This window comes from Doryrhamphus excisus, linkage group LG16 (assembly GCF_037039965.1).
Source record: "Doryrhamphus excisus strain RoL-2023G ecotype Guam linkage group LG16, RoL_Dexc_Guam_v1.1, whole genome shotgun sequence".
Lineage (NCBI taxonomy): Eukaryota > Metazoa > Chordata > Actinopteri > Syngnathiformes > Syngnathidae > Doryrhamphus > Doryrhamphus excisus.
The window spans coordinates 18,800,541-18,823,680 of NC_136372.1; the positions used below are offsets into that span (position 1 = coordinate 18,800,541).

The 23,140-nt window shown below is 49.9% G+C and overlaps 5 protein-coding genes across 12 annotated transcripts; 4 read left to right on the plus strand and 1 right to left on the minus strand.

Annotated features, from left to right (window-relative positions):
* The first annotated feature begins 283 nt into the window (after nucleotides 1-283).
* mfsd6l (major facilitator superfamily domain containing 6-like) lies at nucleotides 284-3,285 on the plus strand. Of its 2 annotated transcripts, none has more exons than XM_058050044.2 (2): nucleotides 284-532; nucleotides 747-3,285. In XM_058050044.2, exon 2 carries the CDS (start codon nucleotides 790-792, stop codon nucleotides 2,401-2,403), a length of 1,614 nt encoding a protein of 537 aa, XP_057906027.2. In that variant the 5' UTR covers nucleotides 284-532; nucleotides 747-789; the 3' UTR covers nucleotides 2,404-3,285. The 2 variants fall into 2 exon arrangements, with proteins under 2 accessions (XP_057906027.2, XP_078653279.1); XM_078797153.1 differs by having other exon boundaries at nucleotides 284-437.
* Nucleotides 3,286-3,947: 662 nt separating this feature from the next.
* tom1 (target of myb1 membrane trafficking protein) lies at nucleotides 3,948-9,454 on the plus strand. 6 transcript variants are annotated; one of them, XM_058050052.2, is made up of 16 exons: nucleotides 3,948-4,115; nucleotides 4,556-4,640; nucleotides 4,717-4,795; nucleotides 4,876-5,025; nucleotides 5,105-5,239; nucleotides 5,368-5,487; nucleotides 6,107-6,223; nucleotides 6,403-6,536; nucleotides 6,793-6,835; nucleotides 6,898-7,021; nucleotides 7,089-7,164; nucleotides 7,239-7,308; nucleotides 7,483-7,548; nucleotides 8,353-8,415; nucleotides 8,552-8,591; nucleotides 8,849-9,454. In XM_058050052.2, the coding sequence occupies exons 1-16, from the start codon at nucleotides 4,064-4,066 to the stop codon at nucleotides 8,941-8,943; spliced, it is 1,449 nt and encodes a 482-aa protein (XP_057906035.2). In that variant the 5' UTR covers nucleotides 3,948-4,063; the 3' UTR covers nucleotides 8,944-9,454. The 6 variants fall into 6 exon arrangements, with proteins under 6 accessions (XP_057906035.2, XP_057906031.2, XP_078653563.1 ...); XM_058050048.2 differs by having other exon boundaries at nucleotides 3,953-4,115; nucleotides 6,406-6,536; XM_058050050.2 differs by lacking the exon at nucleotides 3,948-4,115 and adding an exon at nucleotides 4,394-4,447.
* Nucleotides 9,455-9,967: 513 nt separating this feature from the next.
* gcat (glycine C-acetyltransferase) lies at nucleotides 9,968-13,521 on the plus strand. Its single transcript, XM_058050061.2, has 9 exons — nucleotides 9,968-10,236; nucleotides 10,524-10,654; nucleotides 10,767-10,868; nucleotides 10,938-11,084; nucleotides 11,653-11,807; nucleotides 11,946-12,028; nucleotides 12,139-12,310; nucleotides 12,673-12,794; nucleotides 12,866-13,521. Exons 1-9 carry the CDS (start codon nucleotides 10,011-10,013, stop codon nucleotides 13,015-13,017), a joined length of 1,290 nt encoding a protein of 429 aa, XP_057906044.2. The 5' UTR covers nucleotides 9,968-10,010; the 3' UTR covers nucleotides 13,018-13,521.
* Nucleotides 13,522-13,757: 236 nt separating this feature from the next.
* On the plus strand, nucleotides 13,758-17,720 carry LOC131103628 (ATP-dependent RNA helicase DDX39A). 2 transcript variants are annotated; one of them, XM_058050063.2, is made up of 10 exons: nucleotides 13,758-13,908; nucleotides 14,530-14,746; nucleotides 14,838-14,965; nucleotides 15,597-15,873; nucleotides 15,939-16,057; nucleotides 16,131-16,262; nucleotides 16,622-16,731; nucleotides 16,887-17,031; nucleotides 17,107-17,254; nucleotides 17,493-17,720. In XM_058050063.2, the coding sequence occupies exons 2-10, from the start codon at nucleotides 14,539-14,541 to the stop codon at nucleotides 17,507-17,509; spliced, it is 1,284 nt and encodes a 427-aa protein (XP_057906046.1). In that variant the 5' UTR covers nucleotides 13,758-13,908; nucleotides 14,530-14,538; the 3' UTR covers nucleotides 17,510-17,720. The 2 variants fall into 2 exon arrangements, with proteins under 2 accessions (XP_057906046.1, XP_057906047.1); XM_058050064.2 differs by lacking the exon at nucleotides 13,758-13,908 and adding an exon at nucleotides 14,191-14,211.
* A 188-nt stretch (nucleotides 17,721-17,908) lies between these two features.
* LOC131103633 (CCN family member 1) lies at nucleotides 17,909-22,959 on the minus strand. Its single transcript, XM_058050076.2, has 5 exons — nucleotides 22,699-22,959; nucleotides 22,096-22,309; nucleotides 21,273-21,683; nucleotides 20,655-20,833; nucleotides 17,909-19,473 (listed from the first exon to the last, which is right to left on the minus strand). Exons 1-5 carry the CDS (start codon nucleotides 22,747-22,749, stop codon nucleotides 19,168-19,170), a joined length of 1,161 nt encoding a protein of 386 aa, XP_057906059.2. The 5' UTR covers nucleotides 22,750-22,959; the 3' UTR covers nucleotides 17,909-19,167.
* Between the last annotated feature and the right edge of the window lie 181 nt (nucleotides 22,960-23,140).

Sequence of the window (23,140 nt, forward strand, 5' to 3'; positions counted from 1 at the left end):
ATGGATGGATGGATGGGTAGGTAGGTGGGTGGATGGATGGATGCGTAGGTATGTAGGTGGATGGATGGTTCCCATGGTGCCATCATGAGCTCTAACCTTTTATCTGTACTGAAACATATTCATGAGTTTGATTTCGTTTATTGTCAGTAACAGCATATAATACGTTTTAAAAAAAGTATTGTTTTAATCCTTGTTACTTTCCAAACAAAGTTGTTTTAGTTTCCCGCCTTGTGCAGTGTACTGACGCACCCAGGTCCCCAGGGGGCGCTGCTGTCCTCCAATGTTGGCAAGGAGGAAACGAGCAAGTTGTTTTTTTAACCAAAGTGTAACAGGTGACGGGCGCTGATGAATAGTTAGTCATGCTAACATGCTGAGCTTCCTGGTGGAAAATAGATATTATATGCGATATAAGGAGTCTGGCTGACGGAGATCCGAAGGTAAATATTGAATGTAGTATTTAGTTTGCCATGGTACAGGGAAGTCAATGACGTGGCCACCCCTTCCTAGCCAAATGGTACATCCAGCATGGCAGGTACTCAATACTTTCTCTTTGCGTTCAACAACAAAGTCCCTTTCTGACTTGCTCTACTTTTTTATACTATTATGTATGACCTTTTTATCCAAGTAGATTTTGTTAACACGTCTTAGCTTTTGGGGGGTGTCCAAAGTGTGGCCCGTGGCTGTCCTTTTTAGCCTTTGTATTCATCTTCCTGTCTTCCTCACGTTTGTCTGCGTGGTTCCCCTAGGTGTCCACGTGAAGCCCATCTGGAGACACCCAGGAAGTCAGCCATGATGCCGAGCAGGCAAATAGACGTCCACCGTGCCCTCGCTATGGCGGGCACCTTCCACTTCCTGTACTCCTGCGCCAAATCCTGCCTGCTCCCCTTCCTGACGCTGTATTTCCGTCAGCTGGGTCTGAGTCCTGAGATGACGGGCGTGGTCCTGGGCACCAAGCACCTCATCACGCTTGTGTGGCGCCCCCTGGGCAGCCTGATGGCCTCCTTGTACAACAAGAGGCGAGCGCTGGTCAACGGCTCCGTGGCGTGTTCAGCGGCGGTCGCTCTGGTTCTGCTTCTTCTCCCGCCTGTAGACCTGCACGCGTACATCAGCTCCTGCAATGCGTCCAGTCCAGGAACTCCATCGTCCATGGAATCCCAACCGCCAATCAATTCCAGCGCCCGCCAGTCTGTGGCCACCATTCCTGCAACGACTACAACCTCACAACGCCCTGGAAACGGCACGGCACAATCCAAGACCGGCCGCTCCGATGCGCCTCAGACCACGAGCCTCACCTTGGGGAGGGGTGGGAGATCTGAACCCAAACTGGAGGAGTTCCTGGGCAGCCTGAAGGTGATGGACACCCAACACCAACTCTTCTTCCTCGTACTCATCAGCGTGTCAGCGTGGGAGCTGGTGGCGGCCCCGCTGGCGTGGATGGCCGATGACGGCCTGTACGACTACCTCGACTCCGCCGACGCTTCCGACCGCTACGGTGGCTCCAGAGTGTGGCCTTTGGTCGGGGCCGCGTGCGGCGTCGGAGGGGCGGGGCTCCTGGTCAGCCAGTTGCAGTGTTTCGTCTTCGGCCAAGCGTCCAGGAGCGCGGTGCATTTCTTCTGCTACGCCGGCTTGTCCGCGCTGGCCTTGCCGATGGCGGCCGCCCTCCCCATCTCCACGTGCAAGCCAAGCAAGGCCAGCCGGATGTTGAAGGCTTGGCAACTGGTGCGCCGCTCCCAGCGGGCTCTGCTTTGTGCCGCCACCACCCTGCTGGTGGGGATGGCGCTCTCCACCGTGGACAACTTCCTGTTGTGGCACATGCACGATCACAAAAGCACGGAGCTGCACATGGGCGTGTGCCTCGGCGTCGCGCGCCTCTCGGAGGCCGCCTTCCCTCTGCTGGCCGCATGGCTGTCCCGACCGCTCATCTCAGACCGGCTGCTTCTGCTGGCGGCGAGCACGCTGGGATTACAATGCTTCTACTACTCCTTCCTCTGGGGGCCGTGGGCGGCGCTGCCGGCTCAGCCGTTCAGCGCTTTGAGCTGCGGGGCCTTCTGGTGGGCCGTGAGGGCGCAGGCGGACAACGTAGCCACGCCAGGAGTGGAGAGGAGCGTGAAGAGGGTCTACCGTGGACTCTTTCTTCACCTGGGGAAGGCGCTGGGGGGCTTCGCTGGAGGCTTTGCGGTCCGCTCGTGTGGGCTGGCGTGGCTCTTCAGGGGGGCGGCCGTGGTTCTGATGGTGTGGTGCGTGTGCTTGCCTCTGCTCCAGTGGAACGCCCCCCGCCAGCAGAGGATCAACTATTCTCGCCTCTTGGCGGCGGATGCAAGCGAGGCCAGCGACTCTGAATCCGAGCGAGAGAGGGACTTTGATAAAGGCCCAAACAACAACTGTGGACGGGGACCAAACTGATGCACTCCACAGTGGGACCTCCGCAGTGGGACCACGGCAAAGGAACATCCTTTAGTCCCAGCTTGGCTTGCTGGTGCAGATAAAACTCTTTATTACGCTGTCGTCACCAAAAGTCACATGACCATGTTTGCACCCTAATCATACTACTCGTCTATTTCAGTCTTGCCATCTTCATCTTGGTTTGAGCGTTATGTAATGGCGGGGATGCATCAGCTGTTGGGATGACTCATCACTAAGCCCCCCCCCCGACAGCAGAACTTCCACCTTTACACAGGTAGCCTTTCATCCTCAAGCAGACACCCTGGCGGGGGCTTGTCGTGGGGGCCGAGGAGGGCGAGTTCGGTAGCTCAGTTTGGAATCCTGTCACTGAAAAGTAAACACAGGACGTGTGAACAAGGTAGGTTGAACAAAGGTGGATGACCCCGCCCTGGTCTGTGGAACTACAGGCTAGGTGGCCGTGAAATATGATATGATACAGGACATCCCCGCTATCTGCAGGAATTACTCTCCCATACACCCATTTGCCTAAGGGGGTGCTCTTTACACACCTGCTCAACGTAAAACCAACAGTTCTTGGAAATGGGATAGAAACACAAATATACATGCAAAACTTCACCCGTTAGTCATGCTGGGTAACTTCCTGTTGGGAAGTGTGCGCCATTTGGTTTGATGGACTCCTGTTGGTTGATGCCTTGGGTTTGCTTTCCCACCAATAAAGAAATCATCTTGCTTTCAAAAATGCCATCCAATTTAACCCTTTCATGCACGCATTATGATAAACTGCTTCAGCATTTTTGTGACACCTCATTGTTAAAAGTCATCCATTTTTCAAGGAGTTGGTGACGTGGCCAACGTGCATTTCAACCACTGATGAAATATAGTTGTGACTAAACCAATAAAAATGAAAAATATTGGCAAAGCACAAAAATCCATGCTTGGTCGTGAAGGAGACAAGTCATATGTACTATATGCAAATGAGGCTGCACTTTTATGTTTGATATAACAAATGTGCCCCCTCTACGCTTATGAACGTTGATATAGTAAAAAGACAACAGCCTAAAGCCATTTGTGGAATGAGTCGGGTCGGAGGAGTGTTTCCTGAGGGCGGTGCGGCTTACAAGACCAGATAGACCTGTTTGCTGACAACAGAAGCTGTCTTTAACCTCTTCTTCTCCATTGACATAGTGCCCTTGAACGCTTCATCAATGGAAGGTGCACAGTGCTTTTTGGGGGGGGGGGGGGACAGTACAGAGTTGTTCATCGTTTTGTGTGCATTTCATGAACAAACCACTATCCATTCTTTGCAGGAGCAGGAGCTATGTTGTTAGCACTACTGGTATTGGAGAGTATACACTACTACAAATGACCTGACCCTGTTATACTTATTTATATTGTTCTACCTATACAGCATAGTAACATCTGTAATAGTAATACAGTGGTCAATAGGGCTGCAGTACTGAAATCAAGCAGTGCGGGGCGCAGTTCAGCATCAGGTCCCCGAAGACTAGATGATGATGTTCCTTTAAGGCGTGACGCAGCTCGACCAGTGGCCCACTTTGTGCAGCCAGCAGCGGCCGTCCGCAGCAGCCAGTTCGGCCGCCCGGCGCGTACGGCTCGGACCCGATTCGTCGGTGCTCTGCTGTGCCTTCCTGCTTCCACCATGGAGTTTTTACTCGGGAACCCGTTCGGGACGCCGGTGGGACAGCGCATCGGTGAGCTTGATTTTATATCCGCCCAGCATGCTTTCAATGTAAACACCAAATTCTGGGTCGTTACTGGGCTAACTCGTTTCTTTTGTAAGTGGTGCTTGACATAGATTCACCATCCGACCTGTGGAGTCTTCCATCACTTTAATTCAGTAATAATTAAGCCATTATTGAGACTGGCAGAGATGCACTAGCTAATGCTTGATTGACGTGCTTAGTAGCCAGTGATTTGCAAGAGGCGGGAACAAAAGGCCGCCCTGTCGTGAATTGATTGGCTGAATTGTGGCGGACTTCCTGCTGACCTACATCGATGGAGCTTCACTTGAACGATTTGTCATGTCTGTCCATTGAGCGATGGAAATATAATTGTGCTTACATCGTGTCCTGGAGAATATGTAACATGGTGAGTTAACGCCATTAATCACGTCTGCCCGTCTCTGTCACAGAGAGTGCAACCGGCTCCAGCCTGCCGTCGGAAGACTGGTCTTTGAACATGGAGATCTGTGACACCATCAACAACTCGGAAGAAGGGTGTGCGCATGCGCGTTGTCTTCCCTGCAGCAAACACCTTGTTGCCTTTCCTGTAAGACGACTGCTCTCGTTGCAGGCCTAAAGATGCAGTCAGAGCCATAAAGAAGAGGATTGTGGGGAACAAAAACTTTAAGGAGGTCATGCTGGCGCTCACGGTGAGTGTTTCCGCATGCAAGCCCACCCTCCTACTGTTGGCCGCGCGTCATATGACCTGAGACGGCGTTCTGGCTTCCAGGTGCTAGAAACCTGCGTGAAGAACTGTGGATACAGGTTTCACATCCTTGTGACCACAAGGGATTTCATAGAGGGGGTTCTGGTTCGTTCCATCATCCCCAGGAACAACCCTCCTCTGATCGTGCATGACCGAGTGCTCAGCATTATCCAGGTAGGGCGGGGCCACCCCGACGCGCCCAGGATGTCCCGTTCCGTCCTTTGGGATACTTTGCCATTGTCTTCTTTTCCAGGCGTGGGCTGACGCTTTCCGAAGCTCGCCCGACCTGACGGGTGTCGTGTCCGTTTACGAAGACCTGCGCAGGAAAGGACTGGAGTTCCCCATGACAGAACTGGACGGCTACGCCCCGGTCCAAGCCCCCAAAAGGGTACAAACGCTCCTTCCGCCTGACTCTTGAACACTAGCGTTCATCTGTGGTCAACCTTTTCTTCCGGGTCCTTTCTGTCCTTTCTGTCCTTTCTGTCCCTTCTGTCCTTTCTGTGCCTGGCTTAGCAGACTTTGCCTCGGAATGGGCCTGTTGTCACGCTGCTGTCTTCCAAACCTCCCCTAAACCCGCCCCAGACCCTTGAGCTAAAGCAGACGCTAGATGGAAGTGATGCCTTCACTCCCAATCAGGTGATGGACTTTGCCGTGCTTCCCACTTTCCATTCACTCCACAGTAGATCCCCGCCTGGCCGCCGTTCGCCATTCGCACCCCCGCATGTCGGCGGGTTTCTTTTCTTTGCTTTAAATTGTAAATAATTAAAAGGTGGCTTTGAAAGAGCGATCTGAAGGGGATAAAAGTCTTGCTGCTGCAAATCCAGCAGAGGGCGCTGTTTGGCAAGCAGGTTGTGGAAGCCCCCTTTGAACGTGTTTAATAATCGGGAAAGGCATATTCATAGGCCATAACGCAGGGGTCTCCACCACCTGACACATAGTTGCAAATGGTGATTAATCAGGATTAATTATTTAAAATCTGTGGTTAATCCGGTCTATCAATTGTCTATCTGTTAATAAAATACAGCCAACTTTGACACACAGTTGTGGATGGTGATTAATCGTGGTGAATTAATTAGATTAATCTCAGCCATAGTTATGTGGACACGGTGGCCATAACATTAGGAGCACCTGCACCTGCACCTGCATGTAACCATATTCCTTGACTATAAAAAGAACCGGTCATTCTCCCACCTGGAATGGAATCGTCTGCCTTCCCAAGCTAGCGTTTGTTGAGTGAGTGGTATTCCCACTTCAGGTGAAGGCGCTAAAGACAGAGCTGGGAGTGGTGCGGAGCAACCTGACAATGATGTCCGATATGATGAGTCAGCTGGATCCCGTCACCATCAAACAAGCCGACATGGAGCTGCTAGAGGTACAGAAACCTCCTCTCACACGTTCTCGCCATTCGTGGCGTCTGAAAAGCAGCTTGGCCTTCACTGACCTGGCCCTCCACGCATCTCCACGCATCTGCTGCATCTCCATGCATCTGCTGCATCTGCTCCACCGCCACCCCTCCCCGCCCACACATTCTCCGTCTGCTTGTGTCATTAGCAGTTGTACACCGTGTGTAAGGACATGCAGGACAGGATTGTGAAGATGGTCCCCAAGCTTAGCGAAGAGAAGCTGATCGAAGAGTTGCTGGCGACCAACGACCAGATGAACACGGCCTTCTCTCGCTACCGCAGGTGGGCGACACACACACTTGGCCTCCGAGCCTCAACGCTGTTTGCTGCGGCGCAGCCTGACCTTTTGGAAGGAAGGAATGGTGAACAGCAAGGTACCACCATCCTGTCTGAGATGCTTGAAGCTGCTGTGACCATGAAACCAGGCTGTTCGAGTACGGTGAACAGTAACGAAAAAACGGTCATTTAACAGTGGGGGGTGTCGGGTCACATGGTTTGTGGCCTGCCATTTATTGGTGGTTGTCTTCTCTGTCTTCAGGTTTGAAAGGCAGCTCACCAACGGTCCTGATGAGACGCAGACGGTAAAGCTCGAGTCATCTTTCAAGGTGGAAACTTCACGTCTCATCCTGTTTTGCATTTGCAGAGCCATACCTATGTCAACCTAACGGACCTCGATGTCAGCCAATCAGAGGCTGCGGCAGTCACCAATGGAGGCTCGCTCAGCCAATCACAAGAGGACAGCTTGTCCAGCCAGATGGCAGGCCTTGGTACGTACGTTCTTCACGTTCTTCACGTCCTTCACATCCAACAAGACTTTGCTCTTTTTTCCAACAGATGTAGATGGCGTAGATGGCGTAGATGACGTTGACGCATTATTCCAGAAAAGAAATGTCTCCACTGAAAGAGGAAGGTACAAGCTCTCAGAACTCTTCCCAGAATTTGGAGCGGACTTGTTAAGCAGAGCTCCAATATTTTTGGTTTCAGGGATAATGCGGACGTCGGACTGGGTGGCCCGGCCCAAGCTGAGGACAAGACCATGCTAAGCTCTAAAACGGTAAGCAAAGCTGCGGTGGGATTGAATCTCTGTGAAGTGGATGCTGAAAGGAAAGCAGAAGCAGCGAATGGTGGTGAAGGTTTTGGGTGTGGCCTTGCTCAGTACTTCCTAATACTGGATGCGGGAAGTGAGAATTGCGCTGTGTTGTTGCTAACTCTCTATCTGTGCACGAAGGAATACAGCCCATCCTCGTCCCGCAGCTCCTCGCCAAAGCTAGACTGGATGGTTAAAAGGGGAATGGTGGGTTTGTGGCCAGCCTGCCCGGGTCCCCCCTTTTTGTTTGGCTGTTTTTGTCCTGAGGTTGCCGTTCCTGTTTGCTTTAGTGTGTCCTTTACTTTTTCAGCCCCGTTTTGTTCAAATGAGTTTGCATGCCATTCAAAGTGTCCTCAAAGTCTTAATGGTTTACGTTGGCAACCAATGAGCATGGAGAGGTTTGTTGGGTTTGACTTGTCTACATGATGCTTCCTCTCCGTGTGTGTGTGTGGTTATTTTGGGGTTTTTGCTGTTTCCACTAGGGATGTCCCGATCCGATCTTCAAGATCGGCTAGCGATCCATGTAGTGCCCCCATCTCGTGGTGGAAGTGGTAACCCTGGGAGACTCTCCTACAGTAATGGATATTGGGCTGTGTGGCTACAGCCGTAGTTCCCCCTCACTTGGCCCGGACTGGTGTGTCATGGGGCGGGAGCTCCAACAGGAAGTGCTGCCCAAAGTGCTGCCTGTTTCTACTAGGGACCGCCAATAAATTATTATATATTATATAGCGTATATTCTAAATTTGTTACCATGTCAAATGATTAATCCTACCCTAAAATAATTTTTGTCCAATGTTATCTTTTATTGGATCAGTCACCCGACTCACAGAGCCAAACGTTATGGTTTGGCTATTTCCATAACCGTGTTCAATTCCACAAATTCATGTTTGTGGCACAAGATCAGGGGTCACAGGAGAAGCTGCAAATATGGATCTGGACATCTCTAGCTTCCTCCGTGCTCACAATTCACGACATTCACCTGTGTGTGTTCCCCCCCCCCCCCCCTTTTAGATTCCTGTCAAGCAGTCCAATGTCATGGACGACATAGAGAAATGGCTTTCACTGGAAGATGAGGTGACACCTTATTTTTCATTTTGTGTGTACAGTCGTTGTTTTCTACCATTGGGATTGCATATTTCCGTTTGCTGAAATCCATTTATGTTCAATAAATGACCTGGTCAATAACCTGTCCTTATTCTTTGCCCCCCAGTACGAAGACTTTGAGGAGTCTGATGGTGTCACGAGTGAAGGTGAGCATCCGTGTCGTTGACTTCCTGTTCCATACACTTCTTGCTTTTCTTTGTCTTTCTGTTTACTTCCACCACACATGCACGCATAATAAAAACGGTGTGATGTTGGAGTGTCCCTGAAGGCATCTTGCGGTCAGGTAGTGACAGTGAGGACGTGTGGACGCCAGGCGTGTTTGATTTCGTGTTAGATTTCTACTTGGTACTCAGAGCCCAGCAAAGCAGTCTTCCTTTTCTGATTGTGCTCGTCTCCCCCGAAGAGTTTGACAGGTTCTTGGCACAAAGAGCCAAAGCGGCTGAGCGGCTACCTTCAGTGAGCCGGTCTTCCCAGGATGCCGACCACTCCGAGTCCTGAGCCCCCCCCCCGCCTGCCAGCCGGACAGGACTCGCAAAGGCCCTGTGAGTCAGGGGAGATGAGCCGTGCTTTGCTGTCATGAATGCCACCGGTGCGGCGGCCATGAGGGATTGCAGCCCCCGTTTAGTACCCGTCTTATCGCTTTGCTGGGGTCTTGATCTGACCATGTGTGTGACGGACTCTACTTGACCTTTTATTATGTGGTGGTAATGCAAACATTTGCACAATTTCTATGGTTACATTCCTGCTATTGAAGGACTTTTGCAACATGAATAACTATATTGCTATATTGCTATGAGTTCTGGACATCTCAGGATGGATCATGCCTCTGTCAACGTAGCAAACACATTTAACTTATGTACAACGAGTTTTAATATTAATGTAGGTTCTGAAGGGAAATGGCATGTAGTTTCTTGTTTTGTTTTTTTTTTACCTCCATAACATTCCTCTGTTAAGAAGTTTTAAGTTTCATTGCAGACTGCTGTTGTATAATAAACCAAATGACCAAGAATGCAGTCCTTCTATTATTTTCCAGAAACACAGTACTACACTAGCTACTGTATACCTGTAATGTATAATATTGGTCATATTTTGTTACTCGGTTTTACTTAGATTTAAATGAGAGCCAATAGTTTTTGCATTTCTTCAGATATTGTTCACTACTGGCTTAATTTTGCTTAAAAGAGAAAAATAATGACTGTTTTGCTGATGTTTGTACACTATAATACAGTCTTATTGAGTCATACATGTTGTGTCACATTGTTCTCAAATAAGTCAACAATTTGAAGGGAAATTGTACTGACCACGCCTATACCACAAAAATACATTGGAACTGTCCGGATGACCAAAAAGAGCAGTTTCACTTCAAGTTTAATAAGTTTGTATTTGTATTTCGCAACCTGTGACTAGCTAGCCAAGACTTCTTTCCGCTCACACCTCCAGCCATCTGATTGGACAAACAGATCACCTGCTACGCTTTCTGCCATCTGATTGGTCCATAATGTCACGCCTCCCTCTCTACTTGAATACGCCACCTTCCGGTGTTGCTAACGGAAGCACACTTGTTCATGGTCATGTCTCTGGGAAAAGCTGGCTGGTCTCTGGTCAACCCTCTCCGGGGGGGCTTTCGGCCTTCGGCCTCGGTCGTAGGCCGGAGCTACGCTGCTGTTGCTGAAGCCAGGGCCGTGTTAAACGGGGAACTGGAGGCCATTCGTGCGGCGGGGACGTGGAAGTCGGAGAGGGTCATTACTTCCAAACAGGGACCGCACATCAACGTGGACGGAAGCCGTGGCAGTGAGTACTGTGACGTCCTGAAGCCTTAAACGCACCACGAGCTGTGTTGGTTGTTGATGAGTTGGGGTGGTGGATAATGACATTTTTAGAAACAGACAAACTACAAAAATGACTGACGTTCACTCCAATAAACCAGTTTTTCACCTATAATCACAAAGATGAAATACATTTTAAGACTTCTTTTATACTTGTGCATGTCTGCACTTCTACATGTGTTGGTTCCAAAATATTCTATTATAAATGTTTGTCCTCCCGTGGCCCGCGGTGTAACATCTCCCATCTACCAGGCATGCTGAACTTCTGTGCCAACAACTACCTTGGCTTGTCCAGTCATCCGGAGGTGGTGCAGGCGGGGATCGATGCCCTGAAAGTCTATGGCGCTGGATTGAGCTCGGTCCGATTCATCTGCGGTACTCAGGTACTCACACAGGTCACATGACACGCCAGCGCTCACCTGCCCCAGCGGTAGATGTGCCTGCACCACGAAACACAGGACATGGACCGCGTCATGGAGTCTGGGTGATTTGCAGGATTTGCACAAAAATCTGGAGCGGAAATTGTCTGAGTTCCACGAGCGAGAGGACTGCATCCTCTACGCCAGCTGCTTTGATGCCAATGCTGGACTCTTTGAGGTGTGTCGGGACGCGTGGGCGGCCTCCTTGTTGTGTCCACTATTAACGGCAGCGTGACTCCTCGACAAGGTGCTCCTGGGACCGGAGGATGCGGTGCTGTCAGACGAGCTCAACCACGCCTCCATTATTGACGGCATCCGCCTGTGTCGGGCCAAGAGGCTGCGCTACAGACACATGGACCTGGCTGACTTGGAGAGCAAGCTGAAGGAGTCTCAGGTGTGTGGGACGTCTTTCCGTCTGCGGGTTTATTCGGGATTAGAGAGGCTGCATTGGTGTGGAGTTCAATGACACGACGGCGCTCGTGATTCGCCTCAGTGGAAAAACCCGGATCCACTGTCCACAGAGACAGAGTGAGCGTATTTCTGAGTGTGAGACCAATAGGCTGAGTACGGCTGCAAAATAACCCGCCATGGGGCCAAGAAAGAACTTTGGTAAAGAAGGTGAGAAAGACTATTGAAATGAAGAAAGACCTCTCAGTGTTCAAAAGTGGCGCATATCACAATAGGAGTGTAATGTAAAGGTTCCTAGTTGGCACATGTTGCAGAGGGAATGGTTTCAGGGAGACGCATAGTATGTGTAATAATTATACCTGCTGCTGAAGTTTGCAGTAATATAATATGTCATTTCTATGTATTTAGCTTTGCTGCATGTATGTCAAACCATGGCTATTCTCTGTCAAATGATGTGTTCATATTTTTGGACGGCTTGCATAAATGTAATAAGTAATGTCCGCATGGTGCGTGTCCTAGCGTACAGTTTCACGATGAGGATTTGTCCTCCCCAGTCCTCCCGGATGCGGCTGGTGGTCACGGATGGAGTCTTCTCCATGGACGGGGATGTGGCTCCGCTAACGGGAATATGTGACCTGGCAGAGCAGTATGGCGCCATGGTGTTCATCGATGAATGCCATGCCACTGGTTTCCTTGGTCCCCGGGGCCGGCGAGTAGACGATGTTGAAGTGTTACTAAGTGTCTGTGACTAAAACTGTTAATAAAAGCCAATATTTGTTGTTCCTTTTACTAGTTAAGTGATGAAATATTGATAGAAATGAAGGACCAATGTTGTGTCTTGTTGCAGAGGAACCGATGAGCTTCTGGGGGTGATGGATCGAGTTCACATTGTGAACTCCACTTTGGGAAAAGCCCTGGGAGGTGCAGCTGGTGTGTTACCGCTTTTATATTTATATTTATATTCATATACGTCGTCATATGAAGTTGCGCCTGCAGTGCAAAAACAGCCAAAGTCACAAACTGTATCTGTGTACTTCCAGGTGGCTACACGGTGGGTCCCAAACCCCTCATAGACCTGCTGAGGCAGCGCTCTCGGCCGTACCTCTTCTCCAACTCCCTTCCGCCCCCTGTGGTGGGCTGCGCTACCCGGGCCGTGGAGCTGCTGCTCGCCTCTGACGAGATTGCGCAGAGCATGTCAGCCAAAACCATGCGGTAATACGCGCCTTTCATGGTCCATCATTTCATGCTGCTCTCGGTTCCGGTATCTGCCTGGCCACCGTTTGATATCTTAAGTCAGCACTGTTCTTAACCACGGACGATTGTGGCCAAGACGCAAGTACCTGCTACTTCTTAGTTGCTTGCTATTCTTGTTATATAATATTATATTATTCATTTTTAAAGTACATTGGACTGGTAAATCTCTTATGTCCACCGTATTGGGTAATACCAATGTAAAGGCAACTATAGGGGTGTTATTTCATGTCTAGAGGTACGTGTATTCTTTGTCATGACTCATGACATCATGGCATCATACAAAAGGCCATCTGGATCCGAGACTTGTCTCTTTTCCGCAGGTTCCGGAACAAGATGACAGAGGCTGGTTTCACCATCTCAGGCTCCGCCCACCCGATCTGTCCGGTGATGCTCGGCGACGCACGGCTGGCGTCCCTCATGGCGGACGATATGCTGAAGCTAGGTGGGACGCGTCCAAAGTCAGTACTTCATGTTGGACCTGAAGATCTCGTAACGTGACGCTCTCCTCCACAGGAGTGTACGTGATTGGATTTTCCTACCCGGTCGTACCAAAAGGCAAAGCCAGAATCCGGGTTCAGATTTCAGCCGCACACACCGAGGCAGACATCGACCACTGCGTCGACGCCTTCGTGCAGACTGCCAGGAAGCATGGGGTCCTTTCCTGAACTGTTGCATGAGGGCCATGAGTGATGTGGGGGGGGGACGTGTCGGCTTTGATAAATAAAACACTTGGAGAACCAGTTGGAAATGTTTCCAAGACAAAGTGCTATTAGTATTGTTTGATGATGTCACAAATATGCAAAAAAAAAAAAGAAATCCAGAAGGGGGCAACCGCTGTTCCACACTAGTGTACGTTTGGCCTGCTCTGTCCAGCTCTGTCCAGCTCTGTCCAGCTCTGTCCAGCTCTGTCCAGCTCTGTCCAGCTCTGTCCAGCTCTCTCCGCCACTATCCTGTCCATTGGCTGGAGGAGCAGAACTCCCTGAGACTTGCCCCACTCTTCTGAACCTTTTTATGGGTGCCGTGGTCTGCTTCCCATTCTATAGAGGCGCGGTACATCATGGTGAATGTAATTCTGTAATGAATATTGTGTCTGCTCAAAGTATGCTTTAGCCAATGGCATCACCAATAATTTCATGTATGAGGATGAAAAATTAAATGCAAAGTTTATGGATGATGATTTCAACCCGCTATTTCTTCTCGTGATTATGGCATTAAGGAACAAACGTAGATCAAATTCCTACATATGTATAATTCATAAACATCCATGTATACGTAAATATACACATTCATGTAAAATTAGCTAGTTTTCTAAACTACAGCTTCCTCAAATGGAACTACAATCACCGCCGGACTTACCCGCTTTTTTTTTCGATTGAGACGTACTGCTGTGCTCCTATTAGCCAATCTCTGACTTCGTTTATTGGTGAGCTTCAAAATCCACCAATGATGTAGAAGCGCTCTCACAAGGGCGGGACTTCCGGTTGATGCATTTAGACCGAGTGAGGCCTCCCATGCGGTTTTGATTCACTGTCGGAGTCGCAGTTATCACAAACTAGGTAAGCTTCTCAAACTGGTCCGGGTAAGGAATACACGTTTGTTGTCTTTGACGACACTTTCCTAGTTGCGTTCGAGATTTGAGTGTTTTATGAACGAGAAACTTACTTTAAATACAAGGAGACTTCCTGCATTGTTTGTTTCAGGCTTCCATTCAGTTCGCTAGCATGTTTTAGCCTAGCCGAGTATTAGCTAGCCATTGTTGTCTTTTTTCATACCAGGCGCTTAAAAGGGGGCCTTTAAGGATCCCATTTCCCCTTTTGCGCACACACCCGTGTCCGCTGTTTGTAAGTTCATACACAAAGGTGGGACTTTGAATGGAGTATTTTTGGAATTAGCAAGTTAGCTTGCCACGCTAGCAAGGGTTATGCAACACAATAGCCTGCTAAGGTATTGCCGCTAGTTTGTTTGACCGCTAAATATTAACTTCGTTGACGATGCTATGTGGCGATTATCGGACTATTTAGAACATCCGATTGCATTAATTGTAAATTAGCTGTTCTGAATAGAAGAGTATCACACACAATTGATTGCACTTTAGCCCATTGTACGCTCACTTTAGCGCAAGCGCTGCCGCCACATGCTAACCGGGACCGATTCGGTTCTTACTTTTATTGTTGCAGGTAGACAAAATGGCTGAGAATGATGTTGATAATGAGCTGCTCGACTACGAAGATGATGATGAACCCCAGGGAGCCCCCGAGAGTGCAGCCCCCGCCGGCAAGAAGGAGGTGAAGGGGTCCTACGTTTCCATCCACAGCTCTGGTTTCAGGGACTTCCTCCTCAAACCCGAGTTGCTCCGTGCCATCATCGACTGTGGTTTTGAACATCCATCTGAAGGTAGTGCATCTGAAGCAAGGCCGTCAACATTGTCTTCAACGTCGCTCTTCCTAGTCCTAATGCTTGAATCCATGTCCCCCTTCTCACACAGTCCAGCATGAATGCATTCCACAGGCCATCCTTGGCATGGACATTCTTTGCCAAGCGAAGTCCGGTATGGGCAAGACTGCCGTGTTTGTGCTGGCCACCCTTCAGCAGATCGAACCAGTCGACGGACAGGTTAGTATCTGATGCAGCATGAATCTTGATGATGTCCATTGTCTTTTCTTTAGTGGAACTTGTTTTGAACACGCTTGACTTTGCTGTGAGCGACAATCAGCAAATTATTTTTACTAAAACGACAGATAAATTATTGTTTGAGCTCAGATGCTAATGGAAATGGCAACGTAAGGGTGGCCCCTAAATACGCTACGACTTGTCATTCACTCATAGTGCCTCATTTTAATGCTCCCAACTGCGCCCGTACAGACACAAATTTAAATAAAATAAATGAATCTAAGTTAAATAACATGAATATGCAGCCAGGATTACAAAGCCTGCTCTTTCGCAAGAAACCAAAATGGGGGAAAAGACGGATGAAAAGTCTGCACCCAGTATTCAAACTTGTGATGGACAGATCATGTGACTGGCCCCTTTCCACCCCAATTCTACTGCGAGGTGTTCAAGCGGTCCAGAAATAGTGGGAGAAATCTGGCTAAAACAGCTCAGCTTGTCCAACGCTGCAGAGAAACACTGGCGGACGCATGCAAGAACGTATTCATGCAGACCGATCAGCTTTGGTGTCCAGTCCAACCAGTTCCTCACATGTGATCTCCTCTGCTGTTGGGCATGTCGCCCTGGTGTCCTGCAGGTGGCGGTATTGGTCATGTGCCACACACGAGAGCTGGCCTTCCAGATCAGCAAAGAGTACGAGCGCTTCTCCAAGTACATGCCAGCGGTCAAATCGGCGGTGTTCTTCGGCGGCATGGCCATCAAGAACGACGAGGATGTCCTGAAGAAGAACTGCCCCCACATCGTCGTCGGAACGCCGGGTCGCATCCTCGCCCTCATCCAGAACAAGACGCTCAGTCTGAAGAACGTGAAACATTTTGTTTTGGACGAGTGTGACAAAATGTTGGAGCATCTGGGTACGCTGGCACTGCTGGATGTATTTCATGTTCATCCTCGAGCTCACTGGTCTCTCTTTGCACAGACATGAGGTGCGACGTGCAGAACATCTTCAGGATCACGCCCCACGAAAAGCAGGTGATGATGTTCAGTGCCACCCTGAGCAAGGACATCCGACCAGTCTGTCGCAAATTCATGCAGGATGTAAGTCTAAAACCAGTAGCTCAAGGGGCCTTGGGAGCCTTGCACGTGAAACTAAGTGGTCCGTCTTGTGCAGCCCATGGAGGTGTTTGTGGACGACGAGACCAAACTGACTCTGCACGGCCTGCAGCAGTACTACTGCAAGCTGAAGGACAGCGAGAAGAACCGCAAGCTCTTTGACCTGCTTGACGTGCTGGAGTTTAACCAGGTAAACCTTGTGGGTCCCACAGGACTGCAATCTATCTGTGGATAGTGGGGAGGTCCGTGTGCATTTTGCTCTCATGCACACAAACCGGTTTTTGTCCTTATTGATGTGGAGCAGTAGATGTTTCTTCCTGGGCTCCATGTGCACATGTAATATCTCCCAATATTGATAAGATGCATTTATCATCTGCAAACATGGCAGTTGGCTTTTGATTAAGCAGGATGTTGTGTTTGTACGGGTGTGTCAAGAAGCAGCTAGCTGTTAGCAGTTGTAATAAGTTACATGGAAAGTCCCGTGGTTTGTTTTTTCTGAACATGCGGCACCAAATGTCTTACGTTGTCGATACCTGGTCTTGCCTCTAGGTGGTGATCTTTGTCAAGTCAATTCAGCGCTGCATCGCTTTGTCCCAACTTCTGGTGGAGCAGAATTTCCCCGCCATTGCCATCCACAGGGGCATGGCTCAGGAAGAGAGGTAAGACCCCCTTGGTATCTGCTAGGTTGAACCCCCCCCACCGCGGGTATGTCCGCGCTGCCTTTAGTGGCGCCGGTGAGCTCAAGGCGTCATTGCCTTGAAAGCGGCAGGGCTCGGGTCACGCCCTCACGGCAGCTGTGTTTATGCGTCCAAAGGCTGTCACGCTACCAGCAATTCAAAGACTTCCAAAGGCGCATTTTGGTGGCCACCAACCTGTTTGGCCGAGGGATGGACATCGAGCGGGTCAACATTGTCTTCAACTACGACATGCCGGAAGATTCCGACACGTACTTGCACAGGGTAAGAAGGCTAAGAAAGGCGCTATGATGTGAGACGTCTCGGCAGGTCCCTCACCCAGCATGTTCGACTCCCCAGGTTGCCCGTGCCGGCAGATTCGGCACCAAAGGCCTGGCTATAACCTTCGTTTCCGACGAGACCGACGCCAAGACTCTGAACGACGTGCAGGACCGCTTTGAGGTCAACGTGGCCGAGCTGCCTGATGAAATCGACATCTCCTCTTACAGTAAGTCCCTTTCATTTTCTAATGCCATGGAAGAGTCAGGCGGTAAATCACCTGTAATTAGCCTGTAATTACCCTGTAATTACCCCGCTCACATGTACAGATCATTTCATTAGTCATTTTGGGAAAACAGTTGGCGCTGCTCGTTCCATAGCACAGCAGTCAAGTTGCCTTCATCTTCACCCGCTGAAAAGCCTCCATGCTCAGCTGTCGTTCTTTCTGCCCCCCCCCCCCCCTCCAGTTGAGCAGTCCAGATGAATCTCCCAGCCAGGCTGCCGTCTCCTCCCCTGTGTGGATCTTGTACTTGGACGTAGATGTACTTTGCTGTTTATTTGAAAAGCTCTGCTTGCTTCCCGTCTCCACCAAACCTTTACCTTCATTGTGGGTTTTGGGACACGGAATATGATTGCTTTTATTTGTCTTTTATGATTTTTGTTCAATGGAAGTAAAAACTTTTTATAAAATGCCATTCCACCTCTTTCTCTTGTCTTCTCTACCATTCCCATCGAGGTGTTTACCCCCACACCACACCTCAAATATGGCCTTCATCTTCCCAAAATAGGCTGGTTGTCTGCTGGAAAGGCTTCATTCACCACAGGTGGAGATGCGTGTACCAGTCCTACGCTTGGCTGATGGGACACGCATCTGAAGAATCGGGCCATCGTTAGGGTTTAACTTGGATTGTCCCAAGTGGGTAGAGATGGGATGTGGATGTACGGTATGCCAAACGGAATGCTGTACAGTCACTAATGTAGGTTTAATGTACAGTACCCAAATAGCCCAGGGAACAAAACAGCTTTCATGGTTCCTCACGTTTGGGGGGCCATCAACACTTTCTAATAGAAACTCGTCTTTAATGGAGGAGACATGCTGTACAGGATGATTACAGGAGTCCGTGTTGGCATTAGCATGCGGCCGCATGTCAAGGATCTGACCCCAGACCAGGTCTGGGTTAAGATACACATGGACTTTCAGTACAGCTGGCAAAGGTGGTCCACGTGGACGCTGATGCTCTAGTTTGTCCTTGGAACAAAACAAACGCCATAGTTGGTTCCCGAGCAACAGCAGTTTGAACCCAGCCCGAAATATTCAAACGCTTGCTGCTCGAGTTCATGCTTGAAAGTCAATTTCTGACCCCCCCCCCAGCACCCCAACAAGCATGACTAACAGGTTTTTTCTTCATGACTCAGGCGAGCGTTTCCACTTCCACCCCCTCGTCACAAATGATGGGTTTTCCATTTTTATTAGAGCGCCGTTCCTCCAGTCGTGATTGTAATTTGCCCGGAATTAGGAGGTGGACTTGTAGGCGCCAGAATCCCAGGCTTGTTGCTCCGGTGCTTGCTAAATGCCAGAGTTTCTCGTGGAGATGAGGCGGGAGACGAGTCCAGCCGTGTCAACCTTTGACTTCCATAGCGAGGCTCCACACGCCGCCTCTGCAGCCTTCATCATCCGCCATCGGCTGAGGCCTCTGATTGGACCCCGGAGTCTGGGAGTCCGCTCCCTTCATGGCTGGCGGCTCTCAGCTGTTTGGTCCCTGGGATGCCCGTGACGCTCCAAAGATAGCCGCGTGTGCGTGACCCCACGATAAATGGGCCTGAATAAATACCAAATGCGGTCACACCAGAAGCCGTCATCGGCCTTGCTGCGTCGCTACTAACAATCCGCTATCATTCCCGAAAACTCAGCGTACGTGTTGGTGTGTGGCGGCTACTTGCATGGCACCCCCCAATAGAAAAGTCTCAGCGTCCGGGGGTGACTTGGTGCAACTATTGGGGTGGCTTTTAAAACAATCTAGACTACAGCAGAGCTGCTCTGGTCAAGTTGGAGATGCAGAAGCTCACGGCTTGCATCTGGTCAAGGATACACGAATCAGGACTCGGGACTATTCTCTACCGGGGACGGCGCGGCTCACTCGGCTAGTCCATGAACTTGTGCGTGTCCCCGTACAGCCATCGCTGCGGGGGCATGGCGGCCTCGTTGAGGTGGTTGCACTCGTCGCTGCACTTGCACGACTGGATGAACATCACGGATCTGGTGAAGCGCTCGCCGTCCGGGCAGGCAAAGGTGACGCTGGACGTGCGCGTGCGGCGAGGCGAGCAGCAGCGGCCGTCTCGACAAACGCCGCAGTAGTTGGGCCTGTGCAGGCGAGTGCTCCTGCAGCCGGCGTAGGACAGGCGCTGCGGCTCGGGGGCTTTGTGGGTTCGGGAGCACTTCCGGCCTTTCTGTGATGGGGGAGAAAGGGGGAGAAATCCTTACAAAAAACTGCCCGAAAACTCCTGTCATTCCTACACGCTACAAATAGAAATAAAATAAAACATCGTTTTTGCACCACATTCCTATAAAACTACAGAAAATACTTGTCAGTTTGTGTTTTTGCGGTTGGTCCTTAAAAACAGCAGAGCACTTCTATCCTAGTCTGGTATGATAGTAGTATGATTGTAGTATGATCCTCTATGATAGTAGTATGATTGTAGTATGATCCTCTATGATAGTAGTATGATTGTAGTATGATCCTCTATGATAGTAGTATGATTGTAGTATGATCCTCTATGATAGTAGTATGATTGTAGTATGATCCTCTATGATTGTAGTATGATTGTAGTATGATCCTCTATGATAGTAGTATGATTGTAGTATGATCCTCTATGATAGTAGTATGATTGTAGTATGATCCTCTATGATAGTAGTATGATTGTAGTATGATCCTCTATGATAGTAGTATGATTGTAGTATGATCCTCTATGATAGTAGTATGTAGTATGATCCTCTATGATTGTAGTATGATAGTAGTATGATTGTAGTATGATCCTCTATGATAGTAGTATGATTGTAGTATGATCCTCTATGATAGTAGTATGATTGTAGTATGATCCTCTATGATAGTAGTATGATTGTAGTATGATCCTCTATGATAGTAGTATGATTGTAGTATGATCCTCTATGATAGTAGTATGTAGTATGATCCTCTATGATTGTAGTATGATAGTAGTATGATTGTAGTATGATCCTCTATGATAGTAGTATGATTGTAGTATGATCCTCTATGATAGTAGTATGATTGTAGTATGATCCTCTATGATAGTAGTATGATAGTAGTATGATAGTAGTATGATAGCAGTATGATAGTATTATGATTGTGTATAATAGCAGCAAATGGTCGCGTGCAAGCGCGGATATTACTGCTGATCCGTTGAGACAAATCCTTCGCTAGAAGACCAGCATGTCAGGAATCATCTTGGCATGTTCTCCCCATCCCATGTTCTCCTCCCGCATCCCAAAGTTATCCATAGGTGTGTGCATGTCGTGTGCTGTGATTGGCTGCTGACCCGAGCGGGCCGGGTCTAATCTCTAGCTGCCTTGTGACCCGAAGGAGGACAAGAGGTGGTGGGTTAGGGTTCCTCACCTTGACGGGGATGGCCATGGAGCTGCAGGGCCGTACGTTGCACAGACGACTTTCCTTGATTAGCTTACAGCGAGCGTTGTCGTTGGTGACGCGGGAGGAGATGCCCATCCCACAGCTGCGAGAACACTGGGACCAGGAAGTGGTCTGGACCACGCACTCGTCTCCTCCCTGCCTCCACGCTGAGGGACACGACCAGAGAGATGTTGAGGAGCAAACAGGAATTGTCAGAGAAGAAATGTTAAACGAGGAGTTGGAGAGTTAGAGCAGCGGGGGGGTAGCAGAAGCAAATAGAGATGCAAAGCACACTGGCTTCATTCAGGAAGGGGCAACACTAACAGGGTGATTAGAGGGAGGCAAGGCAGGGTGACACAGGTATGTGCTGTGGGAGACCGGTGGGTGTGGGGGGGGGGGGGGGGGCATGGGCGTGTGTGTGAGCTCCTCTGGTGTGCAGGGAGCCAGTGGAAAACAAGCCACACGTAAAGCTGCCACACACACCCACCCACCCACACATCCACCCACACCCACAGGAAGGCTGACAGTGGGGCCGTTTGTGCGTAAACACGATACCTGACTTCGCACAGGAAACAGTCGGCACTCGTACGCAGCACTCGTACCTACCCGCCAGGTGCTTGTGGCCGCGCCGCTTGTCCCATTTGCGTCCCACCTCCATCAGCTCGTTCCCCAGGGCGTCCATCCCGTTTTGGGGCTTGTAGGGGTACGGCTTGTGGTACGGTTTGGGGTGGGGGTGGGGGTAGGCCGGGTAGCGCATGAAGGGGTAGGGCGGGTAAGGCGGGGGCACGACGGTGGAGCCCTTGTGGCAGTCGATGCTGAGGCAGCACTGGCCGGGCACCTTGACCAGGTGGGGGGCGGGGCAGGAAGGGGACGCCAAGGGCACACGGTCGGGGCACAGGGGCACGCAACCCACTGCCCCGTCTATGCAGGTGCACTGGTGCTTGCAACCGGCGTGGAAATTCTCGCCGTTTTGGTAGATCCGCCCGTCGTATTCGCAGGACCGGCCCTCTGCCCTTGCTGGGAGACGAAAGACAAGCTGGTCAGGGGGCGGACATCTTCCAAACGGGAGGATGGAGATCTCAAAGCAGCAAGAGGACATGCTAACTCCGAAGCTCTATTCTTAGCCCAGAAAGGAATTTTGATGTGGGACGCCCCCACAGAACACCCGGATACCCCCTTTATTGGAAACACCCCCATAAAATACCACGGCTGTTTGTGTACACACTGAAGGACTTGTGTAAAGGACTTGTGTAAATCCCGGACTTGGCCGGGTTTCAGCGTGCCGCTCCTGAAGGTGCTCTGTTTTCCAAAGGTCCTATCAAAGACCAAGTCCGGCCCTTTGGCTCAGGAGCCAGGCTCCCCCACCCTGAAGTTACACATTCCCTGAGGTAACCCCCCCCACCCCCCGCCCCCCTTTCTCCATACGCACCCCTGCAGATGCCGTGGGTCCGACCCACATCGTTGCCGTAGTTGCACTCCAGGCCTTTGTGGTGGTCGCAGGGTCTTCCTTCCTGGCAGTCCTGGTTCAGCTGTGCGGCACACACTTTGCAGCAGCCGCACCCATCCGGCACAGAACTCACCCCCGGGGGACAGGACGGGGGCCCGGCTGGGCACTCGCACACCACTGGGCACTCTGCAGACACCTGGATGAAGGACAGGGACTTAATAATAATAATAATAATAATAATAATAATAATAATAATAATAATAATAATAGCTGGAGGCATGACAGGTAGAATTAGCAAACAATAGCCTCTCACATGGAATCATCTCATAAAACAATATTCACACCAACAAACAATAACAAGACAGAAAGAAAGACAGAAAGAAAGACAGAAAGAAAGACAGAAAGAAAGACAGAAAGACAGAAAGAAAGACAGACAGAAAGACAGAAAGAAAGACAGAAAGAAAGACAGAAAGAAAGACAGAAAGAAAGACAGAAAGAAAGACAGAAAGAAAGACAGAAAGAAAGACAGAAAGACAGAAAGAAAGACATATAAACAGAAAGAAAGAAAGAAAGTCCCACACTCACCATCCCGACCTCCACGGCTTGTATGACCGCAAGGAACAGCAGCACCCCCATGCTGTCAGCCGATTCACATACAGGCCCCAAAGGTGGCTTGGAACAGGCCAATAAATCCGCTTCCGGTATAAAAAGAATAGATTTTATCCACAAAGATTATATCCGACTCCTCAGTGATCACCAAATGTCCGCCATCGCTTGTTAAATTTCATCGATTCAAACCTTCGGCTTGTTTTTATATGAGCGCGGGGCTTTTTATAGTAGCCACGCCCACTGAGCTTCCCCCGGCCAATTAGGATACGGGCGTGAGCCGAGGCGCCCAAATAAGGTGACGAGAGGCGTGGCTCAGAGAGAGACTCCTGGAGGGCGGGGCCGTGGATGAATGCGGTCATTCATAAATTGGGAATTACTACATTCCAGAGACGAGCAACTTTGGGTGTTTGTTTACTTA